This window comes from Paroedura picta, chromosome 4 (genome assembly GCF_049243985.1).
Source record: "Paroedura picta isolate Pp20150507F chromosome 4, Ppicta_v3.0, whole genome shotgun sequence".
Taxonomy (NCBI): domain Eukaryota; kingdom Metazoa; phylum Chordata; class Lepidosauria; order Squamata; family Gekkonidae; genus Paroedura; species Paroedura picta.
The window spans coordinates 48,368,399-48,390,200 of NC_135372.1; the positions used below are offsets into that span (position 1 = coordinate 48,368,399).

At 43.5% G+C, this 21,802-nt stretch overlaps 1 protein-coding gene across 2 annotated transcripts in view; it reads left to right on the forward strand.

Annotated features, from left to right (window-relative positions):
• The window catches only part of CFH (complement factor H), a 70,475-nt gene that overhangs the window by 34,250 nt on the left and 14,423 nt on the right, over positions 1-21,802 (forward strand). The window contains exons 13-19 of one of the 2 annotated variants that reach the window (XM_077332712.1): positions 411-599; positions 3,507-3,686; positions 4,039-4,194; positions 8,142-8,312; positions 10,126-10,299; positions 14,873-15,049; positions 18,788-18,964. In XM_077332712.1, the coding sequence (XP_077188827.1) occupies positions 411-599; positions 3,507-3,686; positions 4,039-4,194; positions 8,142-8,312; positions 10,126-10,299; positions 14,873-15,049; positions 18,788-18,964 (1,224 nt within the window). The remainder of the gene's footprint in view (positions 1-410; positions 600-3,506; positions 3,687-4,038; positions 4,195-8,141; positions 8,313-10,125; positions 10,300-14,872; positions 15,050-18,787; positions 18,965-21,802) is intronic. The other variant, XM_077332713.1, reaches the window with a different exon arrangement.

The window sequence follows — 21,802 nt, forward strand, 5'->3', positions numbered from 1 at the left end:
TTGGCAAGCTAACAAATGGTAAGCTACTTGCAAGTATCATCCTACTAAGTGGGGAAGATTATTTCCCTAGATTTTTGACCTGATACGGAAGTGTGATATAATTCCCCTAAAAGGATAATACAGATGATGAGCTCACCAAATATTTAAATGCATATGGAGGTGTTTCATCCCTCGGAGATTACTCGCAAGTTTAATAGTAACTGCTGCTCCAGGTTTATTCAATGCCATTGTTTGGTGCCAGTAATATAAATCTGCCCCAGCCCCATTCTTCAAGATTAGAACTCAGTGCACTCAGCAGCAGTGCCTGAGGCAGTTGTGGACTATGGTACTAAACTTTCCTCCTTGGAAGTATGTCATAGTAAGACATGTGTTGAATGAACAAAGTCAGGCCTGGAATAATGTTTTCTTAGCTTCAGGAAACATCAGCTCTTGTCAGCCACCTAGCAACATTACAGACGGCAGAATTATCACTGATTTTCAAGAAGTCTATTCACATGGTCAGCAGGTAGAATACAATTGTAACCTCAAATATTCTATGACTGGATCACGGAAGATAGAATGTGTTGATGGACAATGGACATCTTTGCCCTCCTGTACTGGTAAGCTGTGCCTTCAAAAGAGATTTGTTAATGGGTGTAAGGGTGTGTTCTGAATGCTGTTGCTTCTCTCACTGATGCAAAAACAACAGAACTACTTTACGGGTACTTCTTTTCTGAGTAGGTTTATATACACACACACACACACACATATACACATATAACATCTGTTATAAATGCTATATAAAATTCTGAAATAAAAGTACTTGAATTATTCTGCAGCAGGGCATAACATTTGAAATAGTGTGAGCATTTTTGTTTCCTCAGTATGGCATTGAATCAGATGAACTTAAATGTCTAGGCTATTCTATAGTCTCAGTGTTTTATCTTCAGTACAGCAACAAAATGTACTGCATCAATAATTGCAGTAAATCTTGCAGATAATTTACAAACCATCTCTAGGCAGGCCAAGCTCTGAATTCCACTTGAAAGTTATTGTAAGAAAATCTGAAATGAAATTGCCTAAAATAATTACCTTCAAAATTCCGCTCTGCAAATTTTGATGATGAATATTATCCAAGTATTCTTTGTCACTTCATGTGAATGTTGAAGTTGAATTTTACATTTTAAAATTTAGGCATGTATGAGTATGCTTTTTGTTTTAAAAAAATTCTTTTTAGTTCTGTGCATGATCAGGGAGACTTTTTCCTCCATCTATTTTCTGTGACAAATTTCCCATGTCCATATTGGCATTTTATTGCATTTCTAGGCTGTGTAACTGATGCAAAAACAAGTGTCAATTCTAATGACATTATTTCTAACAAATTATAGTACTTTTCTTGAGAAAAAGGATGACTATAGCTTTGTTCCAAGTATGGAAAACCCTTTTAAAATATGCACTTCCAAATAAAAATAAACTTGTCAACAACTCTGGGGACATTCCTTGCAAATGTACTGAACTTTGAAATGGCTGGAGATGTTCAGAGTTACTTCTAAGTAGATGTGGCTATATAAAAATAGAGCCAGATCAGTTTTGACAGTCTCTCATGGTAGCCAGTCCCCTCATTGCCACTCGAGGCTTTTTAAAAAATTGGCAGTGGAGAATGGGACAGAGAAAATGGTGCTGATTTAACTGGGACTAGGAAGGTCCAGACTTACCAGTCCACAAAGGTGCCGCTCTGTCTTTTCTTCAATCTTTCTCACAACATAATAGCAAACCAATTTTGAGAAAGCTCTCAGGAATGTTGGGGACATTCAGAAGGTGCACAGAAGCACCACAATGTTGTGGGGAAGCTGGGGGCGGGGGGCTGCTTCCAATAGCAGAAAACCTGTGTGTGAGGGACTGGGGCTCAAACTGAATATGGAATACTGTGTACAGTACATATCTCAAAAAGGACATCACAGAACTGGAAAGTACCAAAACAGGCCATGAAGATGATTAGGGGCTGGAGCACCTTTCCTATGGGGAAAGGCTCAAGAGTCTGGAACTTTTATGTTGAGAAAAGAGACACCTTAGGTAGGACATAATAGGAATTTCAAAGTTATTCACGGGGTAGAGTAATTTGACAGAGTACTAAAACTCAAAGATATCCAAGAGAGTGGATGGGTAGTAGATTCAGGATGGACAAAAGAAAATATTTTTTTATACAAAGAGTGACCAAAATGTGGAATTCTCTGATGTAGTGACAGCCATGGGCATAGACAGCTTTACAATGGGATTAGACAGATTCATGGAGGATAGGTTTATCAGTGACTACTAGCCATAATGACTATAGGGTAGTCAGCCTCTGCATACCAGAGCCAGGAGACTCCATTACAAGAAGACCTTAGCCCCTGTGTCCTGTTGTTGGGACCTCTAGAGGAATTGGTCAGCCAGTATGTGAGACAGGATGCTTGATAGAGCAGTTCCTCAGTGGAAGAAGCTACCTCAGGAGGTGGTGAGTTCTCTGGAAGTTTTTAAGCAGAGGTTGGATAGTCATCTGGCAGAAATGCTGATTTTATTAATTTAGGCAGATTGAGGGTGGGCGGGCAGGTCATTGTGAGTTGCTGCATTGTGCAGGGGGTTGGACTAGATGACCCTGGAGGTTTCTTCCAACTCTATGAGTCTATGATGCTGTGATTCTATGAATAATTGGACCACCTGATCTGACCCAGCAGCCCTCTTCTTATTTTCTTATGATCACCAGCCAGCTGTGAGTTCCCTGCAGGAATTCCTTTCAGGAGCCCCAAGCAGCCCTCTTCAGAGTGGGATTGTGACATGGGGGGAGGGACTTCTGAGATCCCTCCCTGCTGTTTTTCTGGCCCCAAACTGTCCCAGGGATTTATTTGCCCTGTTGGAAGGCCTACATTCAATGCACTTAGAACCCACTTATGAGAACAATGACACCTCATGCCTGGAAAAAGTGAGAGCCAGTTTGGTGTAGTGGTTAGGAGTGTGGACTTCTAATCTGGCAAGCTGGGTTTGATTCTGTACTCCCCCATATGCAGCCAGCTGGGTGACCTTGGGCTTGCCATGGCACTGATAAAGCTGTTCTGACCGAGCAGTGATATCAGGGCTCTCTCAGCCTCACCGACCTCACAGGGTGTCTGTTGTGGGGAGAGGAAAGAGAAGGCAAATATAAGCCGCTTTGAGACTCCTTCAGGTGGAGGAAAGCGGCATATAAGAACCAGCTCTTCTTCTTCTTCTTCAAATGTTCCAAATCAGATCATATGGTGCTTCTGAAATAAGTTCCCATGGGAACTCACAACTGTCATATGGCTGTACATCCCTGCAGTGATCACATGAGAAATGCTTTCTTAACCATAGAGGCGATGTTGAGCATTGCCACGTTGATGGAGAAATGTGGGACTGGATTGTGTCTGGGATTTGAATGAAATGGCCTCCTCCCATAAGAGCCCCACTAATGTTTTTGGCATTAGAATCAGGGCCTACTCATTTTTAAACACATTCCTTTATGTGTTTTACTATAGCGGAAGAACGAACCTGTGAGCCACCTCCTCGTGTTATCAATGGACGCACAGCCAAAACCCAACGACTGCAATACTTCCATGGTGAAACAGTGAAATACGAATGTTACCAAGGCTATGCAGTCATTGGAACCAACCCAGCAAAGTGTCTCTATGGACAGTGGGACTTACCTTCATGTGCTAGTAAGCCATCACGTTAGAAACAAACCAGCCAAACTATATGTACAGTAGGTGCTCTGGGGATTCTGTCATTAGCACAGAGATGAAGCAGAAATACCTGACCTGGGCTCTCTTTCTGTTTCTAGTATGATATATTAATGGAACTATAAGCAAGTGGCATCTTGGCTTCAGTTTGTAAAATGTGAAGAGTAGCCAGGAATGTTTTATGGGTTTATTTCAAGTCTCTATGGGATTTAAAACATAACACATTCTATATGGATAAATAACAGAAATTATTTTTTTTCAAATTTCTGAATTCCTTTCCATTGTTATTTGTTAACAAACAACCTTACCTAAACAACATTTGAATTGTTAGATGGTTGTGCACCTCCAGAGATACCTAAGAATACACATGCTACCCCCGTGAAAAAACGCTATAAGAACCTCGATGTTATCAGCTACAGCTGTGATTCCAGTCAGCATACCACAAAATGTGTTAAAGGAAATTGGTCACCCAGGCCTGACTGCAGAGGTAAAGTCTTGCATGCTCTATACAAGTTGTTGCTTTCTTAACTAGGATAACTGCAAGTGGTGAAAGTGAGGCAGGACAGATCAGTACTGCCTTCCTGCATATTGTGAGTGGGCCACCATTCTATTTTAGAGGCCTCTTACATCTATGAACTCTGCAACCTTGGCTGTCAGTTTGGGGCCATGCCACACAGGCAGCATCATATGATGTTGGAAGCACCCCATCAGCACAGGGAAAGAATCAACAGCTAGTCAAGCCATCAGTACTACTACTACCTCTGGTCTCCGATTGGCACCAATGCAGCTAACTGCTTTGTTTTTGCTCTGCCTTAAAACAGAAGAGAGTGCTATGGAGAGTGTCAATAGAGAGCTCCATCCTGTTGAACTCCTGTGCCCTGGGCTCAACCCTGGTGAAATTGCTCCCATGGTTCCTTGATTAGCTGTGGCCCTACTAATGGCAATCTGTACTGAACTCTGACTAGATATTTACATCAAAGTTGAGGGCAGGAATCTGTACTTGGATCCCTTTCACGGGCAGCATCTTGGAAACCTGCCTGGTTCACATATTGCCTAGAATGCCAAACTGAAGAAAGGAAGAAAGGAAGAAGCCAGCAGGACCCAAACAAGAATAAGTTGTAAAATATTCCAAGATGTGAAAAAGAGAGAGCAGTTCCAAATATAAAATTATATTATCAAGTGCAGGTTAGGTCTGGATTGTGGACTTGATTAAAAATCCAAGACAAAGAATACTAAAACTAGAATCAGCAAACCTAGATGAAGTTTTGCACAACTATTTCTGGATAACGAAATTAACCAAAACAATTATAACACAACAAAGGAGTCATATAATTACAGATGGACTTTAGAGAAAGTACTCCAAATTCTTTGTTCATGTCCTCTGTAGAAGCTTGTTATACAAGAAACAACAGTGATTTTTAAAAATGTACAGCAATATGGTAAATGCTCAAGGGAAACTCAACCCCTTACCAGATATTAGAGCTGAAGGAATCAACGTTCAACAACTACTATATTACCAATCAGTTTCAAGAATATCGTCAATATGGTGGGTGGAGCTTTAAGAGAGATGACTGCATCCGGACAGCTGATTATAAAACAAAAAAGATTATGGTGGATATATAAAGATGACTTCATTTAGAAACAGAAGAAATTTAAAAAATGTATGATGAAATGGATGCAAAATTTTAGGGAGGAAATACCTATGCACCAGTGGGAACCATTATGGGAGAAAGAAATTAAGTTCACACTCAGTCAGGCATTAAGAGAAAAGTGGCATAGCATGTTATTTTCGGATAGTATATTACTCCAAAGGATGCTGAGAAAGTAGATAAAAACTACAATGACAATGTCAGGATACAGATGGAACCTTTTAATATATGTGCTGAACTTGTTTAAAAAAAGATATTGGAAAGAGATATATGGGAAAATTCAGAACATGTTAAAATTTAAATTCCCTATGGAAGCTAAGAATATGCTATTAGGTATACTGCCTAATAAACTGCCAACAATTTTGGAAGAGAAATTCAAGTATATGGTGACAGCAGCTAGAATTATCTACACAGCAAAATGGAAGTTTAACATCCATTCAAGCGCTGAAGAATGGGAAAATAAACTTGCAAAATAAATTCACAATCTATCTAAGAAACTAAGATCAACTATGAAATTTGAGGAGAAATGCAGTGTGTATAATTTAAGCAGGATACAAAATGCTCGCATATAAGCTGAGTTTTTCAGCTCTTTTTTTAAGCTGAAAAAGTCCCCGTCAGCTTAGATGTGAGTATTTTTTTTAAAGCTGCCAGAAAGGAGGGTGGGGGTGGGAGACAAGTATACCTGCTTGAAGAACAGAAGCAGGAACAAGGCATCAAGCCCGGGAGGGACAGTGGCAGGGGAGGGAAGGGCAGTCTCCGCCTCCCCCCTCACTGCCTTAATAAGGCTAGCACAAGGCTAGCACGTGTTGCAGGAAGGTCTGCAGGAAGCTCTGAAGCCTCTGTCTCATAGGGAGAGCAGAGAGCAGAAGGAGGAAAGGAGTTCAAAGCCAGTTTGGTGTAGTGGTTAGGAGTGCAGACTTCTAATCTGGCATGCCGAGTTCGATTCTGCGCTCCCCCACATGCAACCAGCTGGGTGACCTTGGGCTCGCCACAGCACTGATAAAGCTGTTCTGACCCAGCAGTGATATCAGCGCTCTCTCAGCCTCACCCACCCCACAGGGTGTCTGTTGTGAGGAGAGGAAAGGGAAGGCCACTGTAAGCTGCTTTGAGCCTTGTTCGGGTAGGAAAAAGCGGCGTATAAGAACCAACTCTTCTTCTTCAAAGTGGAGGGAACAGAAAGAGCACAGAATTGGATATAAAAAGGCAAGAGGGGTCAGGGGGAAAGAGGGAGGAGGAGAATGGGAATAAAAGGGGGGAAAAGATCCTGCCGGGAAGGGAAGGGAAGGGAAGGGAAGGGAAGGGAAGGGAAGGGAAGGGAAGGGAAGGGAAGGGAAGGGAAGGGAAGCCACTATCCAAACACCACCCTCAGCTTATATGCGAGTCAATAAGGTTTTCCGGCATTTTGTGGTGGAATTAGGTGGCTCGGTTTATATGCGCGTATATACAGTATAAATGTATGGCAGTGCAGAAGCAGAATGAGAAAGTTTTGAATACAAAAGTGGATTTTTGAGTTGCAGCATCTTTTATTTTCTTCTTATGAGATATATAATAGACTTTTCTTTGTATGTTGAAGTGTTAAAAGTTATAGCAAGTTGTAGAAATGGCAAAATATTGTAATATTGAAAATGTAATAATAATGAAACTAATAATGTAGTTTTAAAAAAATCACTTCTGAAATTTTAACTTAAAAACGTCGAATATAAAAGTACCCCAACAGAAGTCAGGAAAATTGTATTTTATAGATAATGTTTCAAATATCACAATGATGGGGATGTTCGGGAGAAATATTTTCTGCTTTATACACTCTGTAATGTGCAATTGTCTTTGATATATTTATTTATAGTTAGATTTGTATACTGCCGTTCGCCCAAAAGTCTCATGGCGGTTCACAGTAAAATAATAAAATCACAATAAAATCACATAAAACCCCATAATACCCATTGTTACAAAGATGGCATTCTATTCTGTGGCTCTCCCCACTTGTTCAGAGAGAGGTCAAACGTTGGTTCCATAAGAGAGAGAGAGGAGAGAAAAGCTGGCCAATGGAATAGGGATCTTAGATGGAACCTGGGCTCTGCCCTGGCCTAAAACCACATGCCTGGCGGAAGAGCAATATATGTTGTATAATTCTTTTCCTTTTTTTGCCAAGAATTTTAGAGATTTTTATGCAGACTTAAAAAGGGGGGATGCACAAAAAAGGAAAAAGAACAGAAATGTCAACTTCATGACAATTATTTTTTGAGGCTTCAGCCAACCAGATCATAAACTATAATCTATAATCCCTCTTTTCCTTTTTGTAGCCCCTCTATATTATTAATCTGTTTTCTAAAATTAAAAAAATATTTTAAAATATAATATAGACTAATTGATGTAATAGTCCAACATGTTGTGCTATGGAGGGGGAAACTTCCACAAGTTACTCTTAAACCACATCCTGAAAAGGGAAGGAAGCTCAGAAGTGGGTTTCACTCCAAAAAGTGTGTGAGAACCACAGCGTTACATTATTTGCGTTTCCAGGGAACTGGTCAGGTAGCAAGGGGACCTTGCTAGAACATGCCTCAAGCTCAGACAATGTACTGCAGCACTGGACAGATTGGTCCAAGTGGATCTGTATATTTCAGTCAGAAGAATTACGTTATCACAGTTTTATATTTCTCTGAAGGGAGTTGCTGAAAATATTTGACAAAATGACCATGATCAAGGCTTATTAAGTATTCTGATATTCTAAGACATATCATGTTATTTTGACTCGCTAATTTCTGATGGAAAGATATCTTTGTTAAAGGACTCTGCCCACCTCCACCTCATCTTCCAAATGCAACTGAAATCATTGAGGTGAGAAACTATGAAAATGGAGAAAAGGTACGATTGACATGTAAGGAACACTTCCTGCTTGAAGGGGAAGAAGAAATACTATGTGAAGATGGAAAGTGGAAAAAAACCCCACGCTGTATTGGTGTGTATTTTGCTCTTGTTTTGAGTAGTTCAGTGTTAGAGAAGAGCATACATGACAAAACTTCTGTGTTTCCTCAGTTTCTATGCACGTGTTCTCAGAACTAAGCTCTATTTATATAATGTATATAATCAATGTATAATAGGATTTTTGTCATCATCTGTGAAATAATGATCTACCATAAATAAAACGGGAAAGGGGTGGTAGGAGGAGTTAGGATTCATAGCCATCTGATTAGCCATCCATCCAATGAACCACCAATCTGGTAGGCTGTCCTGCCCTTGATTGGATGTCCATCCAATGAACGGCTAATCAGATAGGCTGCCGCTCCCCTGGCCACATCACCCCCCTCTGCCAGCCTGCAGCGGCCCTGCCCAGGGGGAAGAGGGAAGGCTAGTGCCTGTTGTGTTTTAAATTTCAACAGGCTTTCTTGCTAGTCTGTAACATGCTCCGCGGGAGCGGTAACAATAAAGCCATAAGGGCTAAGTGGGCAGAGAAAGGGGCAGGGCGAGTCCAGGATAAAAACTCTAAGGGTCCAATCGGGAGCCGCGAAACACCTCCCGATTGGCCCCTCCGAATGTCACTCCAGGGCCAAAGGGCCAATCAGGAACCACACAGTGCATGGCTCTCAATTGGCCCCTTGGCCCATCTCAGACATCCTGGACTTGGGGGTGAGTGGCCTGGGGGGAGAGGCTTCGGCACTGGGAAAAGAGCAGGGCCACCATGTCAAAGATGCGGCGGCCTTGCTCCTTTCCCCGAGCAGTCTGGGACCCATATACCTGAGGGACTGCCTATCACCCTATGGCCCCCGCAAAGCCTTATGCTCTGCATTTACTGGTCATTCCCAGCCCCAGGAAAAGCATGCTTGGCCTCGACCAGGGCCAGGGCCTTTTCAGTTTGTCCCTGACCTGGTGAAATGAGCTCCTGGGTGAGCTGCGGACCCTGCAAGAGCTATCAGCATTCCGCAGGGCCTACGAAACTGAGCTCTTCCGGCAGGTGAATGGTTGAGGCCTGGGACAGTGAGGAAGATCGATGGGGCAATTATTGTGATCTTGACCGTTTCCTTCCCTCCAGAGGGGGGGATTGGGGGGGGGAGTTGGAGGTATTCTGCCATGTATCTGTTACTGTGCTTTTGTGGTCCATTTTAATGGGGTTTAAATTAGATTTTTATCAGAGGTTGTAACCCACCACGAGCCGGCCTCAGGAGTGGGAAATAAATTAAATAATAATAATAATCTAACTGATTGTTTCAGAACATTTCAAAAGAATGTGTGTTTGTGTGTGTGCGTTCTTTAAGCAGTATTGCTCTACAAAATAATTGATACAGCATGGAGAGTATGTGTTCTTAAGAGGTTAATACCAACATCAACATCTTAATTATTAAGATATTCCTCCTGAATTAGCTTTTCTTGTACTACTTTTTATTTGTTTTATTGATTTACTTTTATTAAACATATATTTGAAGTAAATTTTTTTATATTGAGTTTTTTTCTGGCATGTGAAAGAAAAAGGGAACTTTCCCTTAAAAATATCAGACTGCTGTGGAACATCTGCAACAGATTCTGGCTTGCTTGTGCTTTTATTGTATTATTGTTGTGGTGGTAAAGGTGGTGGTTTGCTGTGGTTATTGCTTCTGCTTTTGTTACTATTTTAAAAAACTGATATCACAGAAACACTATAAGAAGAAAGTGCAGTAGCTCAATTATTCCTAGTACTTGAAGAAATGAAGGCTATTATGTATATAAAACACAATTAAAGCATTCTTGATACTATTCTTGTTAATTTTATAACAATAGATGTTGTTTATATTTTCTAGATGCACGTTGTGGGAACCCCCCTTCAATTGCCAATGGTAGTGCAGTGAATGGTACTCAGGGAAGGTATCCACCTGGAGCAAAAGTGGCCTATCATTGCGATGAAGGTTATGACATTATCGGAATGTTTTCAACATGTAAAAATAGGAGCTGGACTTCAGTGCCAACTTGCAAAGGTAACATTGTGGGCAATTCCGCACAACGGGCAATTTCGCTAAGTCTGAGTGCTATTGAAAAGCGCTGGAAGCAAAAGCGGCAGGTCTCGGTAATGCACACAGCCAGTTCAATCGAAAAAAAGGCTCTCCCACTAGTGCTGCTCTCGTAACGTACAAGTTTCCGTTCTCGCCGAAATCAAAAGAAAGAAGGTGATATTTTCCCATGCTTCCCCCCTCCCCTGGCCGTCAGTCAAAGAGAGCAGCCAATTAACTGTTGTGTTCTTGTTTCCCTTTAAAAATATTTTTTTTAAACATGAAAAGACAAGTAGCAACGCATATTCGTTCATTCGATGTATCAGAAATACCTTTTTTGCTTGCTTAGGAGCTGGCGCTTATTCGTTTACACGCTCTGAAATTAACCCCCCCCAGGGCTATTTCTGGCCAAAATTAGTGCAGGGTCGAACAGGGGGCTGTATTGTGCTTGGAAACTTTATGGACAATTGCTCATGGAGGGATTTCAGCCAAAGAAGCATCGCTTATTCATTGCTTTGGCTGGTTTAAGGGGAAAAAATAGCAATCGCAACACTGGAACCTCGGGTGCGAGAGCTTAGGGAGGGACCGCTGTATTAAGAACGCACATGTCTTTTTTGGATGTGTTGCAGGTTGTTCTCAAGAGTCAAGCGTTTTTTTACAACGAAGCGATTTTTGCGGGAGTGATGCAGGAGTGTTGCAGATTGTGTACTACGTCATGAATAACGCAAAATAAATAGCGTTACACAATGGTAACACTTCGGCAACATTAGCGTTGTGCAGAATGGACCTGTGTATTCATGCTCAGCTGGTACTAACTTTATTGGTCATTCCTGGCCCCAGGGAGGCTCACCTGACCTCAACTAGGGCCAGAGTCTTTTCGGTCCGGGCCCCGACCTGTTGGAATGAGCTCCGGGAGTAGCTGCGGGCCCTTGGAGAACTTTCAGCTTTCCCTAGGTCCTGTAAAACGGACCTCTTCCACCAGGTTTATGGTTGGGGCCAGTGCTAGAGCAAAGGGTATGTGTCCCCCTTGGTACTTTGCACTGGACAGCTTGGCGCAGTTTGATTTCCCCCATGCCACCCTCATAATGGCCTTCCTGTTACGCGGGTTGTTTTGCCCTCTTGGGTTGTTGTAATTATAATTATTGGGGTTTTAATATGTATTTTATAGGGTTTTATTGTCTGGATTCTTTTTGTAACCTGCAGCAAGCCGGTTGCTGAGAGCCGTGGAATATAAATCCAATACATCGTTATCGTTATCGTTATCGTTATCGTTATCGTTATCGTTATCGTTATCGTTATCGTTATCAAACTTTTATACCGCTGTTCCCTTAGGCTCACCGTGGTTTACAAGATAAAAATTACAATAAAACCCATAGTTAAAACCATTAAAACCAATCCGTACTATCAATGTTGGTCAACAGGCGAGGACTAACTAACCCCACTATCCTCCCCAAACCGCCCCATGTTAGCCAAGGGGCATCAGGTTGTTAATATGGGAGTGAGGCAATCAGATCACTCAGATGAACCCAGGGAGCCCAGATCCAATGTCAGGACCGCCCACCATGGCCTCAACCATATTCCTGCAGAAAGCTGTTCTCCAACAGGGCCCTTAGCTCTTCTGGGAGCTCATTCCACCAGGTTGGGGCGGCCAGGGCCAAAAAAGCCCTGGCCCGGGTCAAGGGCAGGTGAACATCCCGAGGGCTCAGAACCACCAGTAGGTTTGCACCCACAGAGCAAAGGGCCCTGCGGGGGACATAGGCAACCAAGTGGTAGGTAGGCAGGACTCAGGCCACGTGTAGCCTTAAAGGTTAAAACCAAAACCTTGAACTTGATCCGGAAACAAATTGGCAACCAGTGCAGATGTTAAAGTACCAGCTGAATGTGGGCCCTCCGAGGTAATTAATTAATTAATTAATATTTTCATTGGAAGTAAAGGGTCCAACTGGTGTAAGCCTCCTACTCCTTTAAAAGCATGCAGGAGAAGCCTGTAATGAAAAACTCCAGTGAGTTTACATGAATATGACAATCCAAAGAAAACTGAGCCAGCTGGGCTGGGAGAAAGAACTGGGGACAGAAAAGTGTTTTTTGTTTGTTTGTTTTGTTTTTTCTTTTTCCTAAACTGCTAAATTACTGGAAAATATTTACTGAGGATACTTTGTGAGATGACAGAGTTTCAGGTGAGTAGACTTCTGGATAGTGGGGTCTTTGTTTGGATGTATTAGGTGTCTTTGTTAGGTCTGTTGCTCACTGAATAGGGTCTTTTTGGAGCTGATTGCAAGCCTCACCCTCTGCTGCTGCCATGTGAGGGCTTCTGAACTGTGAAGGCCTTCCTTGGCCAAGGCACAAGCCTTTGGCAAGAGCCAAATGACAAGAGTCAAGAGGCTCTTGGCTTGGGGATGAGGCCTGAAGACCATGCATTACTCTAGATACTTTTAAATCAGTTCTGAACATAGAACATAGAAAACCAGTAGGGGAACAGGGGCTATCTAGTTTTTTGCACTGGGTGGAAATTGTTGTTGTGTGCTCTCTGCATGTAGCTCATGTCTCTCGGGGAACAAGTTCATACCTTTGAGGCTAGGGTTGCCAACCTGGAGAAGCTGAGGCAGAGAGAGAGATTTCAGGAAGAGACCCTCAGGGACATAACACTTCCACTCCTGAGATGACAGCTCTTTTGCTGTTGTGGAGAGTAAAAGTCTCATGGTCAGAGGATATCAGTTGGAGGAGGAGGAGGAATGTGATCTCTTAGAAGGGATCCTTGGGTGACACACTGCTGGTGCGGAATCGGCCAAAGAGAACTTTTTATCCCAACATACCAGAACTTGAGCACATTAAATAAAACTGATCGGTAGTAGATCAGGACAGACCAACTGAATTACTGCTTTACACGAAGAGTTATTAAAATATGGAATTTGCTGCCAGAGGATTCAGTAATAGACACAGGAATAAACAGCTTTAAAATGGGGCTAGATATATTAATGGAGATTAAAGTCTATCAATTGTCACTAGCCATGGTGGCTGGGGGGAACCTCCACATTCAGAGGCACTAATCCTTTTAATTCCAGAACAGGAGGCAACATCAGTGGAAGGTCTTGACCTCTATGCCCTGTTGTGGGCTATCCAGAAGAACTGAGTGGCCGTTGTGTGAGACAGGATGCTGGACTAGGTGGGCCACTGCTCTGATCCAGCAGAGCTTTTTGTATGTTCTTACATTCAAAGACCTCTAGAAAAGGTCACACTTTCTCCATCAACAATAACACCTTTGTTTCCTTATTTGATCAAGTGACAAACTTGCTGGATTGTGTTGTGTACCTGATTTCAGAAAAACGTTTGACAAGGTTTCCCATGATGTTCTGATGGGTATACTGGGGGAATGGGGACTGGATCCTAGGATAGTTAGGTGGATAGCAAATTGGTTGAAGAATCCCTAGGAAATCAGGAGTAACTCCAGCATGCAGACTACATCTGTATCTATCTAACAAGCCTTATCCTTATATCTGATATACTCCCAAGGAGGGGGGGGGGGGAAGCTAAATTATTTAAAAACTAGATTTTAAGCCCATTTTAAAAAGCAATAAAATGGGCGCTAGAAGAGGGAGATAGACGGCGCGGTGATGTGCAAAGAGTTCTGTGTGGGCAGGGAGGCAAGGGGAAGAAGGGCAGAAGAAGGGCAAGGGGAAGAAGGGTTAGGGTTCCGTGGGGGTGATCCTAAGGGGTAGAGAGGGAAACAAATGGAGAAAGAGGTACTGACCGTTCCCCACCATCCTCAGTAACAGGCTGTCTGGGGAATATTTCAGGGTTTTTTCTCAAGAAGCCCAGCTAGGCTTTCTGATGAACAGGTTTCATGTTCTTCCACCTGCTTGCTATTAGCGTTAACGAGATTTCATTCTGAGGTGCAGTGCTGTGTAGCTTGAATATTCCAAGTAGAATATTGGTCATAAACTTGGGAATCATATTATCATGGATTCTTCTGCGAGAAGGTCAGCCATGGCAGACTAGCTTCTTTACAAAGCCACCAGATTAATGTCTTCCTTTACTGAGTTTTAACAACAACGTACAGACCCAGGAGAATATGAAATAAAGTCATATCAGTTGATGGGAAAGTCTTAACAGACATGAAGAATCCTAGGTTAGGCCCCCAAAATCTGTAAAGACAATGGAGGTTCCTGTAAAGACAATGGAGGTTCTGTTACAGGCAAATCAACATCAAAGGCTTCCTTGAGGGGTGAATTTTGAAAATTACTGCACTAGAATATGACCAAATTGAACAAATTTCCTAAGGGCTGAAGTTTGTTTTTGACAAATATTTTAAACCCTCGCACAGGTTGTTTGCTTCTCTTTCTGCTCTAATTTTCTGACTACATGTTGCCTAGAATCACACATGATCATGGTCCTTCTAGCTATTGCATCATCCTGTACTGCTTAATTTACCCTACTTTAGAATCTTGTTCTATTTACAGGCTCATTATTTGACACACTATTTTATTCAGTCTCTTTGGCAGGAAAACACTGGTTTAGACACGTTGATTTCTCATCAATATATTCTCGTTTTATGTCTTATTAGAAAAGTCATGTGGACATCCCCCTAAAGTCTTTGATTCATCAATGGTTGAAACAGTGAAAAGAAGCTATGAATCTGGAGAAACCGTACGTTATGTGTGCCATCCAGGATTTATTGCTAATGCGCCCCTTGAAGTGACATGTAGAAAGGGGCAGTGGACAGAACTTCCGGTCTGTGAAGGTACAATTCTTTTTTCCTCGGGTAATAATTTCCAAAATGGTGGCAGTGAAAAGAGGAATAGAGGATAGCCATGTTGGTTTTCTCTTGGTTGGATCTTAGATTCAAGTAGCCATTTGGTGTTGTTATCAGAAATGAACACACATGTCCAAGACATGTGTCTATGAGCAGTGTTAACGAGGTAATTGAATCCTTTAGATCAGCGGTCCCCAACCTCCTTGTGGTTGGGGACTGCCTTCGGGGGTAGGGGAGAGCCTGCGGCCTGGCTGCCGCACATGCGCAGCAGCTGCACGTAAACGCGCATGCGTGTTTTCGCCACCAGGTGGCGCTAACGCACATGCGCAGAGTTGCTGTGCGTGCGCATTTTCACCAGCAGGGGGTGCAAACACGCATGTGCGGCAGCTCCGTGCTTGCGCGTCTGTGTCGCTGGCATGCCGGCAGCTGTGCCTGCCTCTTTCCTCCCCCTCGCAGTGAGCAGCTAGCTGGGCCACGAGTGAAGCCACCACTTCGCTCGTGGCCTGGCAAGCTTCTCACTGCGGGGGAGGAGGCAGGCATGGCCGGCAGCGGCCCGGTACTATGGCCTTCGCAGCCCGGTCCCGGGCCGCAGACCGGGGGTTGAGAACCCCCGCTTTAGATGTCAAGGCAGACAGCAGGTAGTGATAGTTAAATAATATTGGAAAGAAAATAAGAAGAAGAAATAGACAAATATATGTCTGGCACACTAACAGTCAAGTGCATAGGAAAATAAAAGGAGGAAAAGGATTGCAATCAACATATTTACCAGTTCAGAAAAGGGCAGAGGCAGAGAGCGATATGACCAGCCAGCAGTGTGAAGTGTGAATGAGCCCCGGTTCAGAAGCACACTTTGACTTGGCAATGCCAGAGTTTATATATACTTTTGGGAAAGGGTATGCTGAGCTTGTGATAGGAGCATCATGAGCGCAAGATGGAATTTTCCATGGCTTGAAGTTGGGAAATGGCCAAGCCAGGCCAGAGATGATGTCAGGAATCAGGCAGACTTCAGCTAGTAAAGTCAGTGATAAAGAAACATTCAGGATCCCAGGATAGAGGAAAAACCAAAGGAGATCTTTATTAAAAAGGCGCTACAAAGGACTGATACGTGCCAAGAATCATTGAGCAAAGGCACAATAGACATTAGGTGATAATTATAGGGATGATCGGATAGGGGAAGGGGGGCTAAGGATTCTGGCGGGAAAGCAGGCAGGACAAAGGGGTGCAACGCCAGATGGCCCAGCTTTGATCCAAAATGTTACAATTCTGTTGTGTCTCTGTGAGCTTAGCAAGGTCGCCGAAATCAGATAGATAACAGGGCCCCACTGAGGGGAGGAATCAGCAAAGGATTTGTGGTTTTATAACACCCAGCCAGGAGGGCACCAGGAAACTGTACTTCAAAGGAGGGGTTCATGACAGATAGGTGTTAATGAGTCTAGACAAAGGGAACCATGATGTCTCAATGGTTTTAGCTATGGAGGTGGGGGAAGCAATTTTTCCTGGCAGATTGGCTTAGGATGAGTCAAAGGTGAGAGACAAGGAGATTGCCTAGAAGCCTGTAGGCAAACATGACTCTACTGGCCATTCGATCAGCAATACATAGGGGAGTGGGGAGAGGAAGGCAATACATGACTCAGGCTGCAGCTGTCATGTTGAAGCCATGGCTAAAAGCAAGCTAGAAGAGAAGATGGAGTCTGGCCCTACTGGATCTTAGCAGATTTTAACAGTACCTGGCTTTGGCATAAGGCTAGACTATTGAGGGGTGCCACTGGTTGTTGGGGTCAGTATGCCAGTCTATAGAGCAGGGCCCAGCCATACATAACAGTGTTTGCTGGTTGTGTTGGAGTACAATGGCCTTTTCCACATACCATAACCTATTCAACTTAAACCCCAATAAACAAAAATCATCTGGGGGGACTGGCCAGGTGAAATGCTGACTGGATGTCACATTTTCTGATAAGGCAAACTATGCCATTAGTCCACACGGTCTATACAACTTGGTTAAAGTGGAAATTAAATAATTAATACGGGATTCCTTGGAGTAAAAACGGGGATGAATCAGGTGAACTCCCTTGGGGCTTTCTTAGGTACTCAGCCCATGGGGGAGACCCCTGAGATTAAGAATTACTGGAGATGCAAAGGGACCTGCAATCCAACTGGTTGTGAACTCTCTGCATGTGCCACTGCTGCTGGACCAAAGTTTAGTTAATGGGGACAGGGGGCCCCATAAAGGGAATATGGAACCCCAACCCAAAAGCCTCCCTCAGATATTCTGCTTCTATCAAGCATGGGGAGCTGAAAGAAATTATTTTGATGTGCCAGCAACAGCGGTGGCACAGGTTCTCAATCCTCCCACCTCTTAAATACCAGAGCCACAGGACTGGGAGCCTTGAAAGGGCTGTTGTGATGCCCTACAATGTGGACAAGATGGTCCAGAAGGTGGCTTGAAGCAGGAGTCAAGATGATGTTCAAATTTGCACCTGGACTAGTGGAACCTGCCCTGGTTTTAGACACCCACCATAGTGGGCATGGGACCAGTCTTAGATGCTTTATTGCTCCTCATGCCTTCTTGATGGGCATGTTGCCTTGTCTCCTGGCTACTCATGAAGTAACAGAAGAAATGAGAAATGAGAAATCTCTAAGTGTAAAATAGAGGGAGATTCTTTCCGTTTCCTTCTAGGCTGGTGCAGCCCAGAATCCCCCTTGTTATATATGAAAGAGATCGGTAATATCAGTTAATAGATAGAAAAACCCTTGTATTATCCCCACTGAAAATTATAATGCCCTTGTACACCTGAATGAAACTACCCTATACTGAATCAGACCATGGGTCCATTAAGGCCAGTATTGTCTACTCAGCCTGGCAGCCTCACCCTATGGTCTTGGGCAGACAGAGAATCTATAACATGTTTTAACTAGAAATGCCAGGGAATGAGCCTTGGACCTTCTGTCCACCAAGCAGCCACTGTTCCTTGAGCCCCAGCCCTTTGGACCCCTCCCCTCTTTCCTGTAAGGCTAATGCTTGGGTGGTGACAACCTAAATAGAGAAGGGGCGGGCAGGTAAGGCATCCAGGTCTTTCCCCTTACCAGTCCACCTGGAGTGGAGTGCATCCAGCAGCACATGTCAGAACCCACCCCCAGCATGGCCATGTGATCATCATTGTGACTCTGCATGGCCACACCTCATTGCACCCCTGAGCCCACAAAAGGGTTCCATGGGGGTAACTCCACACCATATCTTCTTTCCCACAGACCATACTAATAGCCTGCAGCTTATGCCAGAGGCTAATCTTTTCTAGTATCTGAGAAGTCCACACAATTTTGGAAGAGTGCTTAATTATACATCATTGCCCAGCCCCCTGCCGCCGCCACCCCAGAACAAATGGGCCTCCTGTATAGGCCATTCTCTTGAGGAGACTGCTTTGGCAGGTGGCTGGGAAATCTGTCGTGACCAGCCAGCGGTTTAGAGTTCTAAACCAAACTGGTTTCCCAAAATTATAACAGGCTTTATGGGTCCCCTCAGTTCCAAGGAAGAGCCTGTCACATCTAACTTCTCCTTCCTCGCTCCTTTCACCCAGCTGGTTTTCTCAGCCTGCCACTGGCAACCCACTTGTCATTAGTACTCAGTCAGGGGAGAGGAGAATGTATGGCATATTAATGCATCTTTACAACAGAAACATTCCCGTTTTCCCTTCATAAGAATGACAGAACATTATTTTCCTATTATAGAGGCAATCTGTGAAGATCCACCTCCAGTTGCCAACGCTGCTATCATAAGTGGTCGAAGTGGAGTTTACAAGCCTAACCACCAAGTGCAGTATCGATGCCGTCAAGGATTTGAAATGTCTGGATCAGACACTGTGACATGTGAAAATAAGGTGTGGTCAAAACCACCCACCTGTGAAGGTAAGTCCGGAGGGTGAGCCTGGAGAACCCAAAGTGGGATGAAATTGCAGTGCATAGACCAATCCTTCCTGAACTCCGGATCCTGGAGGAATTTTCTAGAGTTAAAAGTGGAAGCTTATTTTGCTTACGGGTCAAAAGACTGACTTGAAGTATGTTTAAGAGCAACAAGTATCCACCTTCCAGATATAATGATATGTAGAAGGAATAAAAGCGAATAGTGTTTGCAGATGACAAATAGTAGTTAAACCAGCTATATAAATATCTATTGCTTAGATAACACTTCTTAAATCTCAGGAATGGCAATGCTCAAATATCGGTTTTATTTTAAACTCCCCCCTCCCATTGCACACGAAGCCAGTGCTGGCACAAACCCTGCAATCCTATAGACTAGCCTTTCTCAAACTTTTGACCGTGGAGGCACACCTGAAAGTTTTTTTCAGGCTTTGAGGCATACCAGAAATGCTGTCAGCTGGCCATACCTCTCTCCAGTAGTCCCCAGAATTGACGTCATCCAGAAGCGACATCACCCCAATGGAACCAGTGCATCATTAGCAGACAAAAGAGGCACAGTGGAATAGAACACCTGGGATCACCAGTCCATGTGAAATCCATTGATAAGTAGCTTTCACTGTAAAGACCAGGGGTAGTCAAACTGCAGCCCTCCAGATGTCCATGGACTACAATTCCCACGAGCCCCCTGCCAGCATTCGCTGGCAGGGGGCTCCTGGGAATTGTAGTCCATGGACATCTGGAGGGCCGCAGTTTGACTACCCCTGGTAAAGACAGACATTTTTGGAGTTGTAGAAGACTCCTTTCCCAGGCATTCAAGGCCCACAGCTCATCAGGGTGGACATTAGGCTGCAGAAGGGCCCTCTCCCCACCACCCAAAGCCCAGAGGTCACAGAAGGCCCCTTTGCTACCTCAAGTTAAAACAAAACAAAAAATCCCAAAGACGACATGCACAACCCTAAGGAAGGACTCATCTTGCTCGGATCCAGATGCCACAAACAGCCCAGGTTGATGAAGCAGTAGTAACCTCAGCCAGCCAAGGTTTGAATGGCCCATCATTAGGCTCTGTGGGAGAGGGTGGGTTGACCTGCCCCTGTAAGGAATCTTTTTTGGAAAGAAAAACTTTGCAATAATACTAATGTTTTAGAATCCCAGGAAGCCACAGCATACTTCAGGTGCTAACTAGAACAAGTTTGCCTTTGCACACTGGTTAAGAATCCCTGCTGAAAGCACTTCCTGAATTTATTCTAATTGAAAAAAAACAATAATGTGAAGGAAGGATGGGGAAGTTTGTTCATTCATTCATTCATTCATTCATTCATTCATTCATTCATTCATTCATTCATTGAAATTATATATTGCCCCTGAGAATGCGTAGAGTAAATAATAGAAAGGGGCTGACAGGAAGGAGATGAGAGGAACATAAGAGGAGGAAAGGGGAATCTTTATTGCATAAATTATTGTTAAGGAAAGAGATTCCTGATAAAACTGATAAAGCACTCCCCCGATGATTTTTGTGACTTCTGTATGGTTTACTAGGGATAGAAAATTCTAAAGCTGTCACAAAATATTTAAAGCTCCTCACAAAATGGTTGATTAATGTTGTCCTGCTTTATTGTCTCTGCATGTTTGCTATAGGAACTTGGGAATTATAGGTTTCATTCTTATTAATAATTTAATTGATAGACTGCCCTTTCCAGTCTGGCTCAGGGCAGTGCATAACAATTTTAATACAACATTCTGATAAAACAATAATCAATAAAAGAATAAAACAGATAAAAGCAATATCCTATATACTCCTATAGGTTTCATTTCTTGGCCTTGTTTCTATGTCTGTCTGGCCATTTTTTTGTGGTAAGAAACTGGAGGGCAGGGCCTTGGTTTTACTTACTTGCCCCTGGCCTCAACCTGGTGGAAAAGTGCTGTTTTGCAAGACCTGCAGAACTTTGATAGTTTAGTTATAACCCACGTTTCTGCCAGAAGCATATTATACAGGCTGGGGCCAGAGCACAAAAGGCCCTGGCTGTGTTTGAGTCCAGGTACACTTCCTTAGGGCAAGGGACCTCCAATATATTAGAATTCAGTGATCTTAATGTTCTTCTGTGGAATATAGGGAGATGTGCAGGGTCCAGATGATGGGCTTAGAGGGGGTGGGAAGGGGAGGAGCCCTGGCTGAGCAGGTACACAGCCATGCTTCCCAACCATATTCTGCACAATCACCCCACTTCTGGGGTATTTTAAAACCTGAAGAATGTTTCAGGGGTTTCTCAATGCTTAAAAAAAAAGTTGAGATAGGCTGGCATAAGCCTTGAAAGTTAAGAACAAAACCTTGAACTTGATCCAGAATTCAATTGGCAGCCAATGTAGCTGTTGGGGGGCAGGTTGAAAGAGTCCTCCATGGTGTCCTAGTAAGGATTTGTGCAGCCGCATTATGCACCAGTTGCAGTTTCTGTGTCAGGGCCAGAATACACCCATATAGAGCAAGTTAGTAACCAAGCCTAGAAGTCACCATCACATGAGTCACTGTAGCTAGTTTCCCCAGAGGCAGATAGAGTCACTAGTAACTTCACCTGACAGAGATGGGGAAAATCCCTGATGATTTTTGTGAGCTGAACCTCCATTGAAAGGGAGGCATCAAAATTAATCCCTAATTTCTGACAGAATGCAAAGTTGTAAATTGCACCCCCGTACAGGTGTGGGAGGCTTCTTTTCTTGCTCTCTCCTCCCCAGCCATTGGAGTTTTGGGTGGGGGGTTACTTTCAGGTGGCTCTGCTGCAGCCATTCCACTACTTCCTCCAAGTACCTGGCAAAGGTACCTGGGGGAAAATT